Genomic DNA, 24,861 nt, shown 5'->3' with positions numbered 1-24,861 from the left:
GAACCCTGTTCACCTAAGGAATTAAATTCTGACAGACACAGAAACATACTTGGGCCTCAGTGGTATCGTGCTAAAAGAAAAAGTCCTGTCCCAGACCAAGGACTCACTGCAGTGCACATTTGCAAGCAAAGAAGTGTGGACAAAAGGATACACTGTGACACACTGCAGCTTCCACAATGGGATTTTTTTTTCTCTGTTTGGGGAATGTTGCAAGTTTGGAGGGCAGGTACAAGAAGAGGGGGAGATGAGTGGGATTGGGGTACATGATGTGAAATTCACAAAGAACCAGTAAAAAGTAAACAAAACAAACAAACAAAAAGACATTTTGATCCAAAACTCTATATATTTGCCAAAACCACCGGATTAACTCAGGTTGACTTTACAGTCATACCTCACTCATGAAGTTTTCATAAGTGACCAAGATTTGGAAATTAACTCAGAGGGAGATTATGTACCTAGAGTATGAGGCACTGGGTTGGATTCCTAGCACTGCAAAAATGTAAAGTAGCCAAGAAGCTAAAAGAACTAAAAACAGCACCAACAAAAGAGCAGTGAACACTCTTCTCACCTCTGCTGGATATGCTGGGCATGACCTGAGGGATCATGTTATTGCTTGTGTCCATAGGCTGGGAGTTATCTTGACCCAGCTGATCATCAGGTGGCATGTAGGCAGGAGGTGGAGTATCAGCTAAGAGGAAGACAAGGAGACACATCAGTTCCTCAAAGACATACTCTAAAAGCATTTTAAAATTACAAGGTTATCAACAGGACTCCTCATTGACCACTGCACACACACAGATGTAGGCCACTGTACAAGAACAGGCAAGAACACACACAACATCTCCTGAAGACCTACTACAAACCGCATTAACTTAGACCCTTGGGAAGCTAGGATACCAAGACTGACAATAAAATGGAAGCCAAGCTCAAGAAGTTTTCCTTTAAAGTAATCTATGTTCAGGGAAACTGCAGCTACTGCACAGCAATCTGAGGTCAGCAATCACCTGGTTCACACAGTACAGGTGCATTTTCAATTACCATCAGCATCACATACTGCAGTATCATTAAGTTTGCTGTAACAGTAACAACAGTTATTCCACTCTTTTGCAATGTTCCCAAGTAACTGGCATGCCCATTACATAGCTGGGTAATTAGCTTAGGAAAGTAAGTGTTAACAAAATCTTTGGGCTTCCAGCACTCAGAGTTGTGAATTTTTGAAAAAGCTACAACTAAACCTTTTCTTCCAATAACTATAAAGCTGAATAGTTGTCCTTTGCCTCAGGGTTTAAATAGGATATCTTGAGACAGCTACATACAACAGTGAATCTAAAATGAAGTATTAAATTTGTTTTGGAGACAACTCCTGACAGCCAATTACACATCTGTATTTAATTCCCCTATTTTCAGATGTTTAAACATTTGAGACTTGAAAAATAAAATCTACTTCTTGTGGATATAAAGTCTTAAAGCATATGTCACCATCAGCAAGCTCTTATTGTGTAACAGTTATTCAGAAGACCAGCACTTAAAACAGCTGCCCATTCTCAGAGATGATGCTTTCTATGTTATCACCTTACCTGGGAGCTGAAATGGACTTCCTGGTCCAGAACTTGCTGGGGAGTTGGGGTATGTGCTGCTGGCAGGGGAAGGGGGGTAGGGACTGTTAGGAGATAAGGGGAAAGGAGTGTTGTTGGGCTGGTGAAAAGAATCTGGAAACGTGGCGTTCTGTGGCATGTGGGGTTCATTGTGGCTCAGGTTCCTGAACTGAACCAGAAGGCTGTGCTGTGGGTTGAATTCGTTGTGACGAGGCACTAACACTGGAGGTAAGACTGAAAGAAAAACAAAAATGGATTATCAGATAGTCAGGAACCCTTAAGGGGCTGGTGGGAAAGACTCAAGTAAGCTCTGATTAAACTGTACTGTTAGAAGGGGCTATTTTGTAGAATCTGGGTTTGTATTTACATCATAGTCAACCAAAAACCCTTTAGCATTCAGCCTGTATGAAAATTCAAAAGGGATCCCATTTTCCATCTGTAGCTCATAACCCATTTTAACAACAGCCATAGTGGGAAGTATTTAATACAACTAATGAGAATTCAAGAAATGTGCATGTCCAGCCAGTGCAGTATCAAACAAGTATTGTAGAAATGACAGCACCCGAATGGACCAAGAGGGTTTCCTATGAGAATGGTAGGAGTAAGCAAAGAGGTAGACAGGAGGGGAGCAAATAGTCAGTTGGTCTCAGCACTGATCTACACAGATGCTAAGATGAGGGAGGGAAGCTGAGATCAGTATGCTGTACCCTGAGAACTTTGAACACCTTCATAGTGAAGTCAGAGGGCTAACTGTTTAACACCTAGAGAACTGGTAAGCAACAATGAAACAACAATCCTCCAGAGTCTCTCAGCATTTAAACAAGTGTGTTTTCCTTTATACAAATGACTACTTTCTCTAAAGATCCGGACTATAATCACAGTAAACTGATTGTCTTCCCCTGCAGGAAACTAATAAAAAATAGCAATTCATCTATTTTACAACTTTTAGTTGACAATGTGCCTCCATTTCAGGAAAAATAAAAAGAACTCAATTTGATTCTGTATACAGTGTCAACAAAATCAAATATATATGTTGACCAGGTCACAGTTCCCTTCTCTGAAGGAAACACATAAGAAAACCAGAGGATCCTGTGGTCAGTGTTTGTGCTGCTATTTTAAATTTTACTGAACTATATGGTAAATATGTATATAACTCCCACAATTATTTTGCTCTATTGTGTGTTAACAACTGCTATTGTGAGAGGAAGAAGAGGCAGCTGCCAATGGAGAGCAGAACAGAAAGTAGTAAGAATTTATGTTTAGCTGTTTAGCAATCTGAAAAACTTAATGAAATTATGAATTTTCTTACATCTGTAAGAGAAATCTGCATGATGATTATAAAACTTTATTTTCACATTAAATGCTATGTGGAGAGTTAAGAGAGAAGACTCTAAGCATATGCAGTGAGAAATAACAACAAAACGTATTTTCGAACCCAGCCCATTGTAATTCCCACAGCCCTTGTTTACTTTGTGCCCTGCTGAACAGTATGCTATACTGATATTACTAATTCTATGACATCATTTATAGACTTACTTTTATGGCAAATGAGTCAACTGTTTTTGTCGGTGTGTGCAGGTGGTGAAACAGGGTCTTTTGTTGCCCAGGCTAGCATCAAACACGGTAGCCTCCTGCCTCACCCTTCAGAGTGCTATTATTATTGGCTGAAGCAGATTTCTTATATTAGTCTAACCCTCCCTCTTTCCTTAATCTATTAAAAATTGGTGAAGAGGCTGGAGAGATAACACAGCAGTTAAGAGCACTGCTTGTTCATCAGAACCCCGGTTTGATTCCCATCACCCACGAAACAGAGCACAAAAGTCTAAAGCTCCACTTTCAAGAGGACCTGATGCCCTCTTCTGGCTTCTTCAGGCACCAGGCATACACATGACATGTAGGCAAAAGATTCATAGACATAAAAACACAAATACATATTTTTTTAATTTGGGTTCAATCAGTACCTAGTATTTATTACATATAGAGGTACTATATGAACTCATACCCATCCATATGCTATCTATACCTAAAAATACATAGAAAAGTCATTGTGCAGTCAAGTATATTATGTATTTTCCTCCTAAACAGTACTATATCTTTAATTTAAAGTATATACCATTAATATTTCCAGTATTCTAGCACACTTGTCAGAGCCTGTCAATGGCACTTTTTCAGATGTTATGAATCAAATGACTATGGAATTCCTGTGTTCCTCTGGATTACTCAGTCCTCTGCTCTAATCTGGCCTAGCTGCTGCTTAGGACTGTTTCTTGGCTAGGTCCCCTTTCCTTGACTTTGCCCTCTGTTTGCTACCTAAGGAAGGAATGGAGATACTGTGTACAAAGTTATCTTCCCTTCATTTCTCTTTATACAGAAATCCACCTCATTATTTTCCTTCTGGATTATGAAGACAATGCTTCACTTCTAAAATCCAGAATTGCACTAAAAAATTCAATAATTTAGATTTTTAAGGTTTTTTTTTTAATGTGCCCTATTCTTTCTTTCCGAAAACTTCCAGAATACCTTTATCCATGCTAAACTAAAACTTCATCAGTAAATCTTTGCAATCTTTTATTCTAATTACTTGGCCATTGGGCTCTTGCAGTTTTCAATTCTAAGTAGCTACTTGCTTGAAAATTTCCTCTCTGCCCACTCCCCATATGCTCTATTTGGATCCCTCCGGAGAAATGAACCTTGATTTGAAACTAGCTTGGGCAACATGATATTTAAGCACTTACACACATGGTGATTCACCCAATCTCACTGGCAACTCTATAAGGTCGTTAATTATCTTATAGAACACTATCCCTGTCACAGAAAGATTTGTAACCTGCTTAGGTTACAGGTAATAACTACATAGTAAAATCTTGACTCCAGGACCCACAGTCCTGGCGATCAGATAGTATTTTCTAGTCAATTAAATACTGGACCACCTAGGCTGGCCTTGTTTTTCTATGCTCATTATGCCACCCATCTTGTTGTGTTTTTTTCTTTCTGCAACATTTTCTTGCTCCACTATATATTCCCTGTGCACTATAAGTTAAGACTTAGCTATATGGAATGAGAAGGTGGACTAAAAGAAAGATGATTCTACTGGCCACTGTCATTACACCCTGGCCGTGAGAAGGGACAGACAGAAATCTTAAGATGTACTGCTGGCAAATACCTAGCTTGAGAATTTTTCAGACAACATTCTTGCATTCAATCTGCCCTGATCTTTCTTCCTCAATTCTCTCACACTATCACTCTCTTGGGTTTCACAGAAACTGAGACCCACCTCAAAGATAAAGCAGCAACTCTAAAGTTCATAGTTGAACTGCAACTAACAACACAAGGCACTGCTAGTTTTTTATTAGTCTCCACATTCAATCATACCGGCTCACAATTCCTCCATTATGGATGACACTCTGGGTACTGGTGTAATAGGATAATTTCTCTCCCTTCACCATATGACCTATGATTTGCTTCTAACCAACATAATTATGGGCAAAGTAATGGGGAGGTGTGGTCATAGTCTGTAAGAATTCATGCCCTCTTGCAGAAAGCACTCTGAAAGATACAACATCATAGCATGCAGGCTATTAGAAACAGTCTAGGAAAGAGAAAAATCTAATATTATAAGAATAGCAGTTTAAGAACAAATATAAAGGTAAACTACTAAAGAAGGTCACATACTAAAGCAAATAAAGGTAGTCTCCAGCTAAAAGAAAGCAAGCGTCCAATGGCCTGTACAGGAACTAAATGTTGTCAATATCACAGTGAGCTTGAAAGTAGCCAGCTGTGAGCAACACCTAGATTAGAAACTCCCAAAAGATGCTACTAAGGGTGACTAGATGGCTGACCCACAGAAACGATAAGGTAATAAATGAGCACTGTGTTGAAACTACCACATGTACTTATTTATTATGCAGCAACAGATTTATTTATTATGTATTTACTTATGTATTAAATATTTATTTATTATGCAGCAACAGTTAGCTAATGAATCCAACTAGTGTCTTAGCTGGTGTGGTGAATCTATATTGAAAAGTTCCTGGGCTGGAAACTTAATTCCCAACATGACAGAGTTGGGAGGTAGGGCCTAACAAAAGGTGAAAAGACTGTCATTGTGGAGTGGACTCCCTGTTAGTCAGATGGGTTGCTTGGGCTGGGGTGCAGCTCCATAGCATAGCACTTGCCTAAAAGTACAAGACTGTGATTTTAATGCCAGCACCAAAGGAAAAAGAAAACACATTTCTTTATACATATTCTTCTTTCACTCTGTTTCACTCACACTCATGTGCTATTCTGGTGTTCTAGGCACATTACAGTCACTTAATCCTAGACTTTCTACCCTCCAGAATTTCTATGGTTAACCTTTAACAAAGGCTAATAAACATAGTTATATGTAAATTGGGGAGATACATGTTGGTTTTGTAATTCTTTTCAGTAGACTGAATTTATCCAGTCTGAGGCATTCTGCTACAGTAGCAATAAAAAGCTTATATAATCAATTCACTAAAAAAAAAGAAAAAGAAAAAAATACTGACCACTGTACCTACAAACAGCTAGTAAAGAGTATTATCCTAGACAGTGAAGAATGATTAAGATGAAGGAAAGACCTCCCGACTCCCAAGAGTTGTCTTCTGATCTCCACACGTGCCATAACACACACACACACACACACACACACAGAAATGCACAAAGTAAACATAATTTAATGAAAAACAGAAAAACAGATGATGTGTGACAACAAAGTAGAGGGAGCAGAATCTAGTGTGAACAGGAAACGTGTTTAGCATGACAGAGAAGAAAAGAAATGGGTGCTATCAGAGAAAGTAAACTCCACAAAAGCTAAATTTAAAAGCTGGCATTCCTTCTAAGAGGAATCTTTAACAAAGTTTAACGTAATATTTTAGCTAATAAGCTTAGTTATATGCAAATTGGTGAGACACATGCTGGTGTTTGTTTTTAATTCTCAGTAGGCTGAAACTTACCTGGACTCTCCACTCTCTTATAGTGGTACGGGTTGATACAAACTTCCTTTTGCTTAGAGCCAAAAGGAAATTCACAAATATCCAATGGCTTTAGCTCATGATGGCTCTGCAAGTCAGGCCAGCGCCAAACACGACAATATATGACATGGGGTAAGCCTTTTCTGTGAGACACCTGCAGGCGTCCATCCAAGGACCTGGGGATAGTGACACACTTGCTTGGCTGTCCTGGGCTACTCAGAGCTTTCTCCAGTTCCTCCATGGCACCCTTCTTCTTCTTTAGCTTTTTCACTAAAGCATCGACTGCCTTTTCTGCCCATTTTTCTTCCTCATCACCTTGTTTCCAGCCCAACAATCGCTTCACGGCTGGACTAGTGAAAGAAAACAAGCTGGCCATTGACGTCATTTGATACAACTCTTCAGAGACTTGTCTGTAATCAAAGTCAGCAGGTATGAAAAGTGTCGCGCACAGGTGGAAAGTCACATGCAGGTCTCAAGCAGAAGATCCACGTGGAGGGTGGGGAGCGACATTTAACTTTACGAGAGCCATATGCTTCTTTCATTGGTAAGAGTCCTGAAAGAGAGGGTGAAAGAAGCCTAATTCAACCTAAGAAACTAGTCAACGGAGGTGAAAAGTTTGTTATTGTAAATTAAAGTAGAAAAGCATTCAAAGTAAAACAAAAAGCATAAAACCAGAAAACAAAAATATCTCAAAAGTTCCTCTAGCCACTCTTTCCCTTTTCCAGAACACAAATAATTCAACAGCAAATCAGAGGTTGAAAGAGCATCTAAGGTGGGAAGACTCTGAATAAGAGTTGTCAAAAGCTGTACCAACTGCCCAACACAGCCGAGCACATAGCATTACCAGGAAAGTGTCAGTTATCTATTTTTAGAACAAAGAATATTGAAGCTATTCAGAAAATAAATGTTATGCAATTCCTCAAAATGTTAGTTTATACTCTACAATGACTACTGGCCTCTAAATTTAAGCACAATTCTTAAGGAAGAGGTTCCTACAGGAGGAAGCTATATACCATGGTGCTCTAGTGCTGAGTGGGTACAGTTACCTGTCGATCACTGTGGCGTCAACTACAAACAGTAAGACTGAATAGCAAGACAATGTTTAGAAAAAGAACGTCAACTAAAGAATGTTTAATCAAGAAAGGGAAGGAATACTACCAAATTCATTGTATGAAGCATTACCTGATACTAAAACCAGGTGAAAGCTTAACAAGTAAACCATATAGACTAATTTCCTTAAACATTAGACAAAAATCACCAATAACAACAGAACCAAAATATCTGGGCCCAGGGGTATGATACTCCAACCAAGGACCATTCATGGAGATAATCTAGAACCCCTACACAGATGTAGTCCATGGCAGCTCAGTGTCCAAGAGGGTTCCCTAGTTAGGGGAACAGGGACTGTCTCTCACATAAACTCAGTGGCTGGCTCTTTGATCACCTTCCCCTGAGGGTGGGCAGCCTTACCAGGCCACAGAGGAAGATAATGCAGCCATTCCTGATGAGACCTGATAGGCTAGTGTCAGATGGAAGGGGAGGAAGTCCTCTCCTATCAGTAGACTGAGGAAGGGGCATGAGAGGAGATGAGGGAGAAAGGGAGGGTAATTGGGTGGGGATGAGGGTGGAGCTACAGCTGGGATACAAAATGAATAAATTGTAATAAATAAAATTATATTAAAATAATAATAAAATAAAATTGTATAAAAAATAAAATTTTCTTCCAGGCCTAAGTCAATAATACATTAAAAAGATCACACACCATACCATGTTGGTATCATTCCAGGAATGCATAACTCAACAGCATATACATATTTTTAAGTGTTAAATGTAACACAGCATACAAACAAACTTAAGGACAAAATCACACCATCATCTCAAGAGGTGAAGAAAAGACCTCTGATAATGTACAACATTACTGCAGAATTGAAGCCTGAACATATGTCAACATAATGATGACTACAGATGGCAGGCCTACAGCCAATTTATAAATCTGGAAAATTTGAGAGCACCCTCTGAAGCTAAGATCAAGACAAGAAGGTGCATTCCACACTCCTAAACACAGTGCTCGATGTCTTAGCTAGAGTATAAACCAAGACAAAGAGATGAAAAAGATACAAATAAAAAGGAACCAAACTGTCCCGATTTCCAGACAACAGAGTCCCATATTTAAAAAACTCTAAGTGTTCCAAAAAAAAAAAAAAAAAAAAAAAAATCCTTGTGTCTGCTGAACAATCAGTAAAGAAGCAGGATCAAAATCAAAACACAAAATAATGGCTTTTCTTTGTACCAATAACAAACATGCCAGGAAAGAAGCCATTCAGAATAGCTTTTAAAAAGCGAGGAACAAATCTACTAAGGTGGAGAAAGATCTCTAAAAATATAACTATAAAGACACTGAAGAAACTAGATACATGTTCATAGTCTCGGGATTAATACTGCAAAAATGGCCCTATTGCCCTAAAAATCCTACAGATGCAACACAATCTCCATAAAAATTCTAATCACGCTCTTCACAGAAATTAAAAAAATAATAATAATAAAATTAAAAAAGATCCTGAAATTCGCCAAAGTGCCAAAGACTCAAAATAACCAAAGCAACCATAAAAGGAAAAAAAAGGAGGGGCGGAGAGGGAGGATGCTGTAAGCATCACAACACTCAACATCACATTATACCACAGGGTCAAAGAACTAAATCTCTATGCTAGCTACTAGCAGGAAACAGACATGTAAACCAATGGAGTAGAATACAGGACCCAGAAATAAGCCCACACAGCTACAGCCATCAAATGACACATGAAATTTACATATTAACATTCAAAATGGATCAAGACCTGAAACTCTTAAAACTGCTAGAGGAAACCATAGATAAAACTCATTAAGATATAGATACAGGCAAGCACTTTTTTTAAATGACTCCAACAACACAGGAAATACTCCAGGAATTGACAATTGGGCTGATGCGAAATCAAAAGGCTCTGCACAGCAAAGGTACAATTAGCACAGTGAAGAGAGACTACAAGCCGGGGAAGAACTCCTCAGCAAGTACACAGCAGACAGGGTACTGATACCTGAAATAAAGACCTGCAAATATGAACACCAAAAACATCACCCCAATCAAAAGGTGGGCTAATGAAATGGTAAGATAGTTTTCGAAAGAAGAACTACAAATGCCCATTAAGTGTTTGTTTTATTGTTCAACATCCTTAACCTCAGGGAAATACAAACTAAAATGACTTGGAGGTTCTGTCTTACTCAGACAGAATGGCTATCATCAAGGAAACAACAAACACTGGGGATGACAGAACTCTTGCTTATTGCAGGTGGGATTGTGAACTGCTACAGCCACATGGAAATTACTACGAAGGTTCCCAAAGAACTAAACATTAAACTACTATGTGACCTAGCTACAAAGGGCTCTTATGCCACAGAGGTTGGAGGGAGGGATTCATGATAATACAGACCAAGCAGAACTCTCATACACTGCAGTTTGGCCACTTTGGAAAATGTCCAACAGCATCCACGAATGCTAAACAATGATCCCTACAGCCCAACAATTCTATTTCCGGGTATATGTCTGACATAAACGAATGCTATGAACCCAAGGAAAAAAGAACATGTCCACAGTATGTAAAAGCCTAATTCATGGAAATGAATTCACACAATGTAATATATCACTCCAGACACAAAATATTACTGCACTTCAGATAAAAAAATGAAGAAAAAATTACACATCATAGCATATCATCCCGTTCATATGACAATCAAAAATAGGCAAAACTAACAGGGTGCTTGAGATTTCTACTGGTCCTAAGAGGGGGTCCTAAAAGCCTTTCATGGAATTTGAAACTGTATCTTAAATGTAGGTGATGACATGATGCTACAGATAGGTAACTATAAGATCTGTAAGCTTCATCTCACGACAAACTCAATGTCCTATTTACTGTCAGTCAGGTTAGTCCAAGTTCACCCTTTGCATGCTAAGGGGGCTAAGTGTCTCAGATCAGAAATAAAAGACATGATCATTCATGGCAAAGAAGCAACATAAACATCAACATGATTTGAGGTCTCCTTTACCTCCAAGTGCACAAGTGACGCAGCAGGCCCAATGGATGGCTTTATCCCCAAGGTCCATCTATATGAATGCTGAGGTTTTTGAATCTACTACTTTTATAGTCATATGCAAACAACTCAAGAGTAATTTCACTATGAAAAGATTAACAGAAACCCTTGGTGGAAATACAGACACACATACAAATATATATACATATGTACACAGAGATGACAGAAAGATGCAAGATAGAGATATTTAGGATGTTTTTGATACAGGGTCTCACTATGAAGCCCAAATTGGCCCTGAAGTCTTGATTCTCCTGCCTTTGCCCTGAGCACTGAGATTACAGGTATGAGCCAACACACTTGACTCTTGATACATATTTCACACATGTTTTTGAAATATAAAAACTTAATGCTAATGCTGTAAATGCTATGTTGAAGAATGTTTTGCTAACTATTCTATGAGGAAAATTACATCTATTCATTCACACTGATTCATTCACTGTTTATCTTAACAATTAATGCATGTTTATAAAGTAATATTTCTCCCAAAATTGAGTATTTTCTTTTCACAGTAAAATCCAAGAAGTAGGGATAGGGAAAGATGGCAACAGTTAAAAGCACTGGCAGCTCTTCCAGAGGACCTAGGTTCGATTCTCAGCATCTATAAGGCAGCTCACAACTGTCTGTAACTCCTGTTCTAGAGGACCAGACACCCTCACACAGACATACTTCTCATACATGCAGGCAAACACCAATGCACATAAAATAAAAATAAATTTAAAAAAATGATCCACTGAAGGAATATTTCCTAATTCTTAAAAAAAAAAAAAAATCCAGTAAGTGCTTTTACTTTAAATGAGCACTTCCCTGACCACTATCAGTGTCACAGAGTGACCAAGCCATGTGGCAGCACTTCTGCCCACCGCTGTCACTGCTACAGTCTGTTAGAAGGCATGGAGAATGGCACTGTCGGCAACCAAAGGGATCTTGGTTACTCACCAAGGTTAAGAGTTTGCACTTTTTAAAAAGAACCTTAATAACTTCCTTTCTAAAAAGGTAATTGCTGGGGCTGGAGAGATGGCTCATTTATAAGTACCTGCTGGTTTTGCAGGAACCCTGGTTTCGTTCCTAGCACATCTAAAGGCTCACAACTGCCTGTAACCTGATGGGTACAATGACTTGGTCTTTGCCACTAGCACGTCTGACCATAATATTTACCTGCTGCTGTGGAAGGAGCAAAGCTGATACAAAGAGCCACTACTGCTGATGGACTTGGAGCTACGCCGTTTGGGTGGAAACATCTGTGGCAGCGACTACATGAAGCAAAGTTCTTACCTAACAGTATCACGACAGTACACAAGGCACCCAGCGCACAATCATTTCTCTGTTTGCCAACAGCCAGGCTGCACAGGAGAGTGTATTTTACTGCATTCACTGTAGCATGCTATTGGGGCACACCACTGACTTCACTCATACTTAGTTACCTAGATAATCTAAGAGGATGGGTTTTTTGGATTTATCTTTTTGAGTGGAATATAGATATTAAGAAAGTTAAGTGAATCATTTAAAGAATCTATGCCAGGAATAAACTTTGAAACATACTGCTGAACGAAAAAAGCCAGTCACATGAGGCTACCTCTATGAAACAAATGGGTAAATCCACAGACAATGCAGATCAGAGGTCACCAGGGTCTGAAGAAAGGGGCAGTTGGGAATGACTGCTAATGCACAGTCTTGTCCGAAACTAAAGTACTCTAAAACGATGATTGCATAGTCTAAAATTCCTTGTCGTAATTCCTAAACAACACAAGCTGCTTCATTAACTATACTCTATAAATGATGAAATGTATGAAACATGAATTATACCTCAGCAAGTCGTTTATACCTTTAAGATCACTCATGTTGCAGCACAACTCAGATGCCAGGTCTCCACTTCGGTGGATTTCCTTTATTACTTTTTATATTCCTTTGACTTTTCCAAAATATTGTTCATTGCTTTAAAAATGATTATATAGTTTAAACCAAGAATTATAGTTCAAACTAGTTTTTACAACATTTAGCACAATCTCTCATTACCTTATCAGCTTTAACCCAGTCTTCCCTCATTTGAGCTCGGTCAGCAGGAAATGAAAGCTTTCCCTGTGTGAAGAGAAAAGCCATCAAGTTCCTCTGTAATCCTACAACCCAGAACACTGGGGTTGCCAAGCACAGGGCAGGGTTTCTGCACAACTCAAGCAAGCAATGCTGCAGAAGTCACCATTACACTAAGTACTGGAAAACAGCCAGATCTCACAATCACCAGGTTTCCCTGTCCCTTCTGAGGCCAGCTAAAATCTCAGAGGGATTGATTTTTGTAATGTTGCTGATACTACACTAATTTGTGAGACTGACTCAAAGAACTCAAACACATATGCAAATTTACTATATAGAAATGGACACACATAGGATAGGCCTATGAAAGGTAAGTGAGGTAGAAAGGACAGGAGTTTCTTGATCTTTGGGATACACCATCATCACAGAGGCACATGGTCTACTGTCTGTCTTCCTAAAACTCCATGTGTCTGGCTATCTGAAAGCCTAGAGAACCATTATGTCTGCATATATAATTACATTGTTAGCCATTAGCCTCTTCTCTCCTACCAGCAGTCTGGGAAGTAGAGCTGACAGATCCAATCCTGAGAACATGTGATTGAACATAGATCATGGCAGTAAGTTAGTTACTTAGCCTCAGGTACATCAGAAAAGGGTTGTTATAATAAATACTGTCTTTCATCTGCATCTGAGACTGTTTCATTGACGTTTTGTTATACTTAGTTTTTTGCAGTATGTCCTTCTATATCAAGACTATAAGTATCTTAGCTAGTTCTATTGTTGTGATGAAACGCTATGGCCAAGGTAACTACTGTAAGAGAAAACATTTAATTGGGGCTTGCTGACAGTTTCAGAGGATTAGTCCATCATCATCATGATGGGGAGCATGGCAGTATGCAGGTAGTATGGGGCATTAGTTGAGAGCTATATCCTGACCCACAGACAGAGAGAAAGCCTCTGGGCTGGCATGGGCTTTTGAAACCTCAAAGCCCACCTCAAGTGACACATTTCTTCAAACAAGGCCACACCTCCTAATCCTTCTAATCCTTTTAATGCTTCTAATCCTTTTAATCCTTTAATTTGAATGCTTTGTGTCTAACCATTCAAATATATGAGCCTATGAGGGCCATTCTTATTCAAACCACCACATTCCACTCCCTGGTCCCCATAGGCTTATAGCCATATCATAATACAAAACTGCATCCAGTCCAACTTCAAAACATAGACTATAACATTCTCAACCTTGTTTAAAAGTCCAAAGTTCAAAGTCTCTCATAAAACTCACGGCAATCTCTTAACTAACCCCTATAAAATCAAAATCAGATCACATACTTCTAACATACAATGACACAGAATATACATTACCATTCCAAAAAGGAGGAAAGGAAGCATAGCGAGGAAATGTTGGACAAAGCAAGACCAAAAGCCAGTAGGACACACTCCAAACTCTGCATCTTCATGTCAGATGTCAAAGCAATCCTTTTAGCCTTGTTGCCTGCAACACACTTTTTTTTCTCTTAAGCTGATTCTATACCCTGTGGCTCTCCTTGGAAGTAGAAAACAACTCTGGCACCTCTAAAATCTTGGTGTCTCCAACACAATACAGGCTATACCTTCACACATTGACCTTTCTAGGACTCCATGCAGGGACACCCCTACACAAACCTGGCCTCAGCAGCTTTCCTTAGCTAAGGAGGAAGATTCTGTATCCTTGACTCTAAACCTAGAACCATGTGGCCAAGGCTACCAAGCTCTGCTACTTGCTGGGGATAGAACATGGCCCCTTAGTTCAAATACATTTCATCAGCTTTCTATTTTCAATGGTTTTCTTTTCTTGAATTCCTTTTCACAAGGTGGAAGCTTAGTTGGTTAGGGTCTTGTCCTGAAGTCGCTACTCCCTTTATTTCATTTAGCAAAAGGATTTTCTTTAGGCTTTTTATTTCACTGAGCACTGATTTAGCTCCAATACACTTTCTGTTATTCCTTTTCTCCTCAAACTGTATAGTTCTCTGTAGGTGCTAGTTTTTTAAACTCTACTTTATTTGGGGTCCCTTAATGCCTCTAACTCCTTTCCACTAACCCTCCAACTCTAGGCAAGAGAGACAGAAGATTAGTGGGGAGAGGGGACATAGATCTCTTTAGACTTGGTTCCTACTGATTAGGGCCATTGGGTTCTTTGGGGCAACACCAATCTCATAGCAAGGATAACCAGCAGTCCAAGTAACCAGACACCTTCTTTCTCCATCTGTCTCTTCCAAGCCATCACACATTCTCTCTCTGGGCTCTCAAATTTATACTCTTCAGAGTCCTCACAATTTAACTCCAGCCAGCAAAGACCACGGCCCTACACGAGGCAATTACCAGCTGTGGACAAAGTAAAGGACAAACTAAAATCCCACACTTGGGATTAAAACAAAAACATGTTTACATAACATAACATAACTGAGTTTTTAAAGAAACCAAAAGTTTCATTATATTTCTCTTTGCCCAGCTTCTCCTTTTCATTATAGACCTGCCTAAGAGTGGTTACTAATAACCACAGGACACAGTCATACTAGGTTGTCTTGAAACCTCTTCTGCCAGAGCTCTTCAAATAGCTTCAGGCATTTTATTAGGACAAAGGCAAAAATCAGCCACATTCCTTGCCAAAATATGACAAGGATGGTCTCTAGGCAACTTACAAATATTCTTCTCCTCTGAAACCTCTTGAGCTGGGCCATCGTGATCTACATTGCTCTCAGCAGCACTGTCTTCCATGTCCCTGAGAGTGTGGCTCATTAAACCTTGCTTAAAGTAGTCAACTGTTTTCCTAAACCAAAGTCCACGTTCCAACAACAAACAGCATTCATGCATTATAAAAAACAATTCATTACATTACAGACATGTTACAAAAGTTCCCATATACATCTTTCAACTCGAATACCTCTTTTCTAAGACGTCTCTGAATCTTCCGAGAAGTCTCTGAATCATCGGCCTAAGAAACCTCTCTATTATAGACTTAAGGTATCTACTGCCTCAAACACAGCACTTCCATACCTATGTTCACATTATCTGTTCAATCTGCAACAAGAGAATGTAAATTCCTGAGGAAAAACAGTATCTGTTTTCATTTAGTCAGCAATAAATGTACACTGCACACACACACACTTAAAAAAAAAGAAAACAAAAGAAACACTGCTGGGCTGAAGATATAGCTGAGCATTTGTACAAGGCACTTGGCTCAATCCTAAGCACCACAAAAAAGTGAGTAAATAACTTAGTTGAACAGAAGGAAAAAATCCAACTTTTTAAAAACCTAAGTATAGACCTGTCTCAACCATATTACAAACCTCACTAAGAAGACTTATATAATCAGAAAACATTCATATTTCAAAATTATTTCCTCTAATTTATTTAGGGATACATAAATTTCTAGATTAAAATTAATTTAAGAAAAATCAATCGAACGAGACTAGAAAATATTTCTGTAAACACTGCATCCCAAGTCAGCAGGAAAATAGAAACAATATGCAACAAACTACTTCTGAAAGTGTCAGAGGTCAACTCTGAGCCTTGACTGTCTTAGCTCTGAGCTACCATTCAGCATTCAAAGAATTAGCAGGAGCATGATGCCAGGCTATGCGGTCTGTTCATTATGCAAGGTTGAAAGAGAAAATGAGGGTGTCTTTTTCTACATCATTTGCACAGGTACTATAAAAGAGAACAGTGCAGATGGTCCACAATCTCCTTTCATAATAATTTAGCATAAAAGACACCAGTTTTTATAAAAACTATATATAAATTTAAGCTGTAATTAGATATACTTGAGGTATCAAGAGACAAAGAGGGACCAAAAAAGAGCATCTCAATCAGGCACACAGGACTTCCCAGTGTGTCACTGCTGCAAATGAGGTGCTACCTTTGAGACAGCGAAACTCCAGAAGCAACATCCGTGATCTCAATTCTTAAAAATATGTATTTCTTTCTAGACTGACTACCTTTTGTTCTCTGATTTTACAAATGCAGTTTTCTGTCTGTAACATTCTGCTCAAGAACCAACCATTAAATTCCAACCCTTATCACGGATTTCAGCTTTGGCTATTATCCCAAGGCAGATAATTTAAAATGAAATTAATATTTAAAAATAAATTATTTAAGTCACTCATTTCATAGTCACTATTTATGAGCTGGGAACACAGGTGAAAGGGGTGTGATGGCACAGCCTTTAATTCTAATACTTGTGAGGCAGAGGCAGGTGAATCTCTGAGTTCATGGCAAGTCTGGTCTATAGAGGGAGTTCCAGGACAGCCAGGGCTATACAGAGAAACCCTGTCTGGGGTAAAGGGACCAGGGACAAAAACCCTTGTCTTCCTGTAACTTAAAGACTGCAGTGGGAAGCATACAAAATGCTTGTTAGGCAACAGCTAGCAGAGTGTGTTGGTGAATTCCCAACAAATTCAAAATGGGTCAGATCCACAGTGAGTTCCAGATTATTCAGGGCTATATAACAAGACCTTGTATCAAAAATCCAAAAATGTTAAGAAGGAAAAAATCAGGGGGTGCAGAGAAAGGTTAATGGGAGTGTGGAGAGAGGTACTGTTTCAAATAAGATGGCTAGGCCAAGCCTCATTGAGAAGGTACCAAATGAACCAAAACTTTAAAGAAAATAAGTGAAAACCATATAAAGCAATGCAGAGACCCTAAGGGGAAAGGTACATTCAAGGAACTCATTGTTCCCTGGAAATAAAGTGAGTAGGGGAGAAAGTAAGAATGGGAATCAAAGAGTAAAGAGAAGCAGAACAGTCATGGCAACAGTAAGAGATTCAGTTTCTACTGTAGGTCAAACATGGAAGACAGCTGAGAAGGCACAATTACTGACTGATTTGTTGAGAATTACTCTGGTGCCACACATGGCAGCCCACACCTCTGACTGACACTCAGGAGGCAGAAGCAGGTGCATCTGGTCTACATAACAATTCCACGCCCGCTAAAGCTACAGAGTGAGGCCAGCCTCAAAGCCATACAAAGACTTGCTCCATTAGTGTGCTTAGAGTTGAAATGATCTAATAGAGAGGAGGAGGTGACTAGCACCTGAGTGCCAGTACTGGTGTGGCAAGATGCAGACAGAGACAACAGAATTCTTAACGGAGAGATACGGCTCCGTGAGAACAGAAGTCAGTCAGTATGATTCCAAGGCGTCAGCCTGAGCAACTGAAGAATGGGGCTTGTCATCAGCTGACTTGGAAAGGCTGATAAGGAGCCTAAACAAAGGTCAGGACTTTAATGACATACACATTAAATATAAGGATAAAATGTTGCAAAGTCATATTAACACAGATAGTTGTTAGTAACTCAAGCTCGTCCCTCATCCTAACCAACACAGAACCCACTCTCCAACATTCTTTCCAGACTGATGCACACAACTCAGCAGCTCCCTCACTCTCTGCTCAAACATCTCTTCCTGCTTCAACCCAACATAAAAGGCAAGCAAAAAACATTCCTCAAATTTCCCCCAATGCTTTCAGCAAACTCTTGACAATATTATCCCGTTAAACCAATGTTCCACAAGGACCCACAAGTCCCCATCAATTGACCCAAAACATCTAAGAATTTTTTAAATTTTTAAATTTTAAACATATTAAACAAGCTTCATAAGCACACAGACAGCGAGCCACATCCCAAGACAAATTCTTTTAACATCTGGGTTTTCACTTCCATAGTGCTACTGAGGAAGTGGGGTTGATGCCTTTTCCTTAGCCCTATGCTCATAGGATTTCCTGACTCGTCTGACAAAGCCAGATTATCTCCCTCAGTACTCTTCTGCTTAACCATCTTCACTGGGCTTCTGATGCCATCTGACTTTCACAGACTTTAGTCAGGATGTTACATGGGGTCTACGTCAAGTAAAGTCGCTTTCGGTTTTCTGGATAAGCAACGGGTGCTGTCAGGCTAGCCTTCAACCCATGTCTCAGAGAACAGTTATCACCACGGCACAAATGGGTTGGAATGAAAGCATGTGACCCTGGCTACTTTGCTGTACAGTGTCTCACGGGTAGTAGACACTACTTCCAATGCAGAGGAGGCCGGAAATTGTATTCCAAGGTTTTCTATGCAACTCCCTGTCATACACTCCTGCAACTGCTTGTGTTTACAGACGTGAAGTGATGATTCATCATGTGGCAACACTTTCCTGGATTCTTTACATTTAGTTACTCACCTACACATATAGGTAGATGTCAGTTAAGGTTAACAAAGCTTTTCTACATTCCTTAAACACACACACACACACACACACACACACACACACACACACACACTTTCCACATGTATGGATTCTCTTACAAGAGACAGCATTACAATACCATTTTTTTCCCAAAATTCTTTATAGGCATCTTGGGGTGGGAGAGATGGCTCAGAGGTAAAAGATGGCTCAAGGTTGTTCTTGAAGAGGATCCCAACATCCAAATCAGGGGATTCACAAACACCTGCAACTACTCCAGGTCTAAAAGACGAGGCGGTCTCTTCTGTCCTCCACAGGCACCTATAATCATGTGCATTCACACAGAAAGAGAGAGAGAATTAAAAATCAATCTTAAAAAAAAAAGGCCCATGCCTTTAAGGCAGAGGCAGGGTGATCTTGGTGAGCTTGAGGCCAGGCTCGTCTATGAGTTCCATGCCAACCAGGGCCACATAGGGAGACCCATCTCAAAAACAAAATAAAACTTTCCCACATTTTAAACAGGAATCCCAGATTAGGTAGCAAGTCCAGGAACCAAGAAGCTCAGAATCAGGTTACTAGAAGAAAGCCACCTGAAAATTCACAACAAAGTTAACTTTCTAGGTTAGTCAGGATGAAGCTTTAAAAGCTCTTACCCTTCTGTTTTAATATAAACAGTCAGTGGCTACTAATGCTCACAGGGAGAGACACCTACCACTACTGCCTAAGATAGTAAACCTAGGTATTCAGTTACCTCAGAACTTGTAGATTGCATCTACAAAACAGAAAATAGGCACCCATGGCTCCTCTAGATTCATAAATCTAACTCTTAAAAAAAAAAAAAATCTAAGAAGGGAGAAAAGTTACAATCACATGAACACCTCACTGTTTTCCTAGAGAAAGGATTGAAAAAAAAAAAATCACCATTTTCCCCAACTCTGACTACCAATTTCAAAAACACCAAAATGTGATGGCAAAATAGTTCAGTAGTTGCTGCTCTTGCAGAGAACCAGGTTCAAATCCCAGCACCCAGAAGGCAGCTCACAGCCAACTGTAACTCCAGTTCTAACATCCCCCTCTGGGCTCCTTTGGCACTAGGCATGTACATGAAGGAAAAACACTTATATATATAAAAATTAAATTTAAATGGACATACGAGGTTCTGAAAAGCTCTCGAAGCCCTCTGGATGATGAGCATGGGTCCTGACATTTCTAGGAGCACAATTATGCTCACTCTTTTTGGGCCCACAGTTGTCTCTACTTTTCACCTCTCACATCCAGAGTTCTGTTTTCACATTTTTCACCACCCTTTAAGCTTCAGCTGCTTCTTTAAGTCCTCTAATTAAGCAGAGCCTGGTCTAGATGTATCACTCACCCCACAGAGCCTGCCAGATTCCCTGCCTTGCCACCAGAAGTAGACTGGGGCTTGTACAGGCTTGTAGGCACAAGGCCAGGAACAGCTGGCCAGTCTACTTTTCAGTGTTCTCCTTTCAATTACAACAAAATCACTGTTGCTCTTCATGTACTTCTGCGGCAGAGAAGCTAGCTGTTGTCACTCTACAGTATCCATTCTAAAAAATCCTCTAATGATGTCATTCACATCTCATGTGCACCTCAGAGCACAAGTTCTGGCAGTCATTAATTTGCACCCAACTCTGAAGATGGAACTGTCAATGAGTTAACTAGACTCTCAGCCAAGAGAACAGAAAGATGCAAATACGGGGCAAAATCAGACAGCTTTCAAGTATTTCTGCAGTGTCCCTTCTACCAAGGAATACAAATCAGGATAATCAGACCTCAAGTTATGCAGCCACCACCCAGGAAAAAAGGCAGACCCCACTACTTCAGGAAAAACAAAATGCACTATGAAAGCACAAATCTTCTGAGACCAAAGTTAAAATTGCAAAATGTCAGCCTCCTGAAGCACTGGTTCTGAGAAGGTGGGAAGGACACTGGGTGTTTGTGGCTCTTACTGCTTTCACTACTTGCAGTGTAACAAAACAGCATAAAGGAGAGCAGCACAAAGAACCCAGAACTAGCTGAGTAAGTATGAAAAATATTATTGTTCTGTAATTAAATCTTTCCAAGTTGTGAAATATATGAACCTATGAGATTTGGAAATTAGACAGTGGCACATGCCTTTAATCCCAGTACTAGGGAGGCACAGCCAGGTGGATCTCTGTGAGTTTGAGGCCAGCTTGATCTACATAGTGAGATCCAGGCACAGACAGCCAGACCTATACAGTGAGATCCTGTCTTAAAAAAAAATAAGATAAAATAAAAGACTGGGAAATTAGAGAATCCTAGCAACCATCTAGCTTTTGGCAATTCTTCTGAAAGACTTAAATGTAAACATACATGTCACAGTCAAATTTTTGGCTGCAGGTAAAAGATGTATGGTAGTGGCAATAAGCTAGATGACCCTGCCCTGAAAATCCAATTGCTAGTACTGTAAGTTCAGAAGTGGAAAAACAAGGTGTGAAAAGGTACAGGTCAACAGAGCTTGAGGGGAAAGGTCTTCATCATCTTTTTTGATGAGAAACAACCTATGCAGCACAGCTTTCTTAGAGCCTACTCTCCCTGTCTTTCTCCAGACTGTCACCTAGTGAAGATAAGAATCATTCCTCAGACTACAACTAGGGAACTGGCTCCAGGGCCTGACCCCAGGCAGCACCGGCAAACCAGAGGACCTAAGGTGCCTACAACACCTAAAGAAACACAATGTTCTCAATACAAAGCACTTATAACATCTGACTAGAAATAAATGTGATGCAGAGACAGATGAACTGGAGGAAGAAAGGGTCTGATTTAGCCCTGATGTGGTTCTCACTGCCTAAACCAGCATATACATCTGGTAATAGTAAACACTGAGAAGTTACAAACAAGAGCTTTCCTGATTCACACTACACAAGTCATTGGTAAATTAAAATCTACACAAGAAGCCATTGAAGAGTATGCATATGAAAAAGATTTTTAAATTAAATTTCAATACAAGTTACTAAGAAGTAAAACAGTATAATTTTACTATCTAATCTTCAAAACATTGGAAAGAAATTTGTACAACTGAGCTACAAATCTGTTTTCAGTAGGCAAAACATGCTGCCTCTAACACAAAGGGCAAGAGATCATCACTGCAAATCATGATGTTTGGGTCCATCACGAAAACAGGAAACAGGCTGCCCAGGTATAATTACAGTTGTAGTCTAATGTGCTGAGGGTTCAGCCAGGATTTAAAGCCCAAGGAAGAGAGTCAGAAGAATTTACATACCTCTCTCTCTTGCCACACAACACAACTTTTAATAATACTACATGTTCCATACAACAGCAGCACACAGCAAGCTGATTCAAACCTCATTAACAACATTTTGCCACTGTCTCACACTGCAATAGATGGCTGACTCTGCCAGAGGGAAAAGAAAGGCAACATACCCATCGACCCACTTCTATGGCACCCACTACAGTGAACCAGATAAGCAGCAACTGCTAGACTGTATAGAACACACAAAAACGTTTTACTCGTTGCTTTTTTCCTTCTTTTAACAATATCGTATCTTATCATATGGCTGCATGGAAAACTTACTGTTTGTTGCAGTAGGCTGTGGATGCTCCAGCTAGCTAAAAGAGAAGCCAACCAACCACCAATAAACAACCTGATGTGAGGGCACAGGCCTGTAACTCTAGCATTTGGGAGGCAGAGGCAGGAGTTCAAGGTCATCCTGGACTACACAGCAAGTATGAGGCCAGCCTGGGGGTACCTGAGCTCCTACCTGGGGAAGGAAGGAGGGAAAAAGTCAGTTGAGAAGGTTCACCTATGACCTAAAACGAGTGACAAAATGATTAAAGGCATTTGCAACAGAGATACTAGATGCTTAAGCCCTTAAAAAGACTGAGTGAGGAAGCAGCGGTGTAAGCAGTTATAAACAAAATGAGATGTCTCTTCACACAAGGCCTCCCTACACAGTCCTGGATGGCCTGGAACTCACACATACCTGCCTGCCTCTGCCTCCCAAGTGCTGGGATTAAAGGTGTGGGACACCATGCTTGGCTACAAAATTACTTTTTTTTTTTTTCTAAATATGTACAAACTTCATATAGGTTAGATTTTGATTGACTGATTCTTCTGAGTTGTTTTGGATTTTTATAATAACAGGGTTCATTTTAGAGGAAAAAGATGTTATCAAAGGGGATTTAAAAAAAAGTGTAATTTGTTACTACTGACCCCACTAACTCTTTTCCTTACAAAATCTGGGACATAATCTCCTGAGAAAGCACCTGAGAGTGAAACTGTCCTGCTGCAGGTAGGAACCGTTTTCCTACAACAGGCACTATGGGCTGGTGTCTAGCAAAAACGTTAGTAACTGAGTGTTACAAAACCTGTTGGGTTTTCAACTTTAATGGTAACTCCCATACACTAAGAAAATCCAAGCCCTGTTCGTTTAAAAACGAAAAACACAGCCAGACTGGTGATGGCTCGCCCCTGTAATCCCAGCACTTGATAGCTGAGGCAGGAGGATTGGCCCGAGTTCAAGGTCTGCATAGCAAACGTGTCAGAAAGAAAAGAAAATCACGGGTACGCTTTTCTCTCAGCTTCCGTAGAGCCAACCAACAAACCACCGATCACCCAGTCTCTGTTGCTAGATAGGAACACCCTTGATGGCACTAGGCAACAGACACGATGCGACAAACGACCAGACTTCTAAACCTTTTCCACAGAAAGATAAACAAGATATACTTAGCACCACACCCATTTAAACGCAAAAGCAGCCAGGAGCACGCCCCCACCCCCCAACCACCTCCAGCTGCTCAGGAAACACTGTCTTTACAATCAAGATAAAGATCTAGCCTAGGGTATTCGGCCATTCCCGGCTTCCAGGTTGGCCTGGGCTCCATTCGCCGGTGCCACCAAAACCGGAGTCCGGACACACGCTTCGGCAAGCTGGCACACCTCCAAATACCTCGACCATCCATCCTCCCCAGCTCCTTCTGCAACCAAAACTACTGGACATACTCCGACTTGGGACGGTCGCCGCCACCTCTCAAAGCTGGGGCTCCCACCTCGGCGCAGCCAGCGCCTCGGAGAGGCGAAAAGGAGCCAGGGCAGGGGGAGGGGGTAGAGTGTGAACTTGGGCACGCATGCCCAAATTAACCACCGGGACCGGGCGACAGACAAAAGCTGCTTGGGTTGCTCACACCAAGTTGAGAGAAGCGCAAGAACCTCTGCGACGTCCCCAGGAGTGACGGGCGGGCGCAGGGGCGGGTCGCCGCGGGCCGGAGTGTAATTCCCACCGATAAGCGCGGATCCTTATCTCGCACACACAAAGCGGCGGGCCGCGGGCTCGGCCTAGGCCGTCTGCACCGCTCGGCGCGCCGGGGCGGCACGGGCCTCGTCCGCTCCGGGGGACCGCGCGGGGCCTCCTCGGCACCCAGGCCTCCCAGCTCCCCCAGGCCGCGCGGCGTCCCGTCCGGTCCCGCGCGGGGACCCGCTAGGCCTCCGCCCGGGCCGCAGGACGCTTCCGCCGCGCGGGTCCCCCCGTCGGGTCCCGAGCGCCCGCCCCGGGAGCCCCTCGCTCACCTCCCCGCCGCCCGGGCGCGCTCTCCTCAAGCCGTCGCTGCGCCGTGCACGCGCCGCAACTTTATTAGCAGCTCGGCCGCGGGACAAGCGCTCGGCGCCCGCTCGGCCGGGACCCGGATGACGAGGGGGAGGGGGCCGGCGGAGGGCCGCTGAGGCCGCGCATGCGCGTCGGGAATGGCCGCGGCCTGGCTTCTCGGCGTCCCCCGGCGGGCCTGCCGATGGCGCTGGCTGCAGGCGCTGCGCTAGCTAAACTAACCCGCCTTCGAACGAAACGACTATCCTCGCTGTGGACCGCTGGAGACCTTTCTAGCCTCTATAAAGCCTTAAAAAGTATCTTCAGCTACAACTTCGCCGTTT

The 24,861-nt window shown here is 41.2% G+C and overlaps 1 protein-coding gene across 5 annotated transcripts in view; it reads right to left on the bottom strand.

The window, feature by feature from the left end:
• Window positions 1-24,643, bottom strand: part of Smad5 (SMAD family member 5) — a 38,475-nt gene extending 13,832 nt beyond the window's left edge. Inside the window, exons 1-5 of one of the 5 annotated variants that reach the window (XM_055629249.1) lie at window positions 24,505-24,643; window positions 19,078-19,256; window positions 6,569-7,139; window positions 1,578-1,829; window positions 569-688 (exon numbers count right to left, since the gene is read on the bottom strand). In XM_055629249.1, the coding sequence (XP_055485224.1) occupies window positions 569-688; window positions 1,578-1,829; window positions 6,569-6,971 (775 nt within the window). In that variant the 5' untranslated portion in view covers window positions 6,972-7,139; window positions 19,078-19,256; window positions 24,505-24,643. Of the gene's footprint in view, window positions 1-568; window positions 689-1,577; window positions 1,830-6,568; window positions 7,140-19,077; window positions 19,257-23,877; window positions 23,895-23,940; window positions 23,965-24,504 lie in introns of those variants that run through there. The other 4 variants (XM_055629252.1, XM_055629250.1, XM_055629251.1 and 1 more) reach the window with 4 other exon arrangements.
• Window positions 24,644-24,861: the final 218 nt, after the last annotated feature.

Source organism: Psammomys obesus, unplaced genomic scaffold (assembly GCF_907164565.1).
Source record: "Psammomys obesus unplaced genomic scaffold, mPsaObe1.curated_primary_1811, whole genome shotgun sequence".
NCBI lineage: Eukaryota > Metazoa > Chordata > Mammalia > Rodentia > Muridae > Psammomys > Psammomys obesus.
Note: the sequence above shows the minus strand (reverse complement) of the source record. Positions and strands in the feature narration are given on the sequence as shown.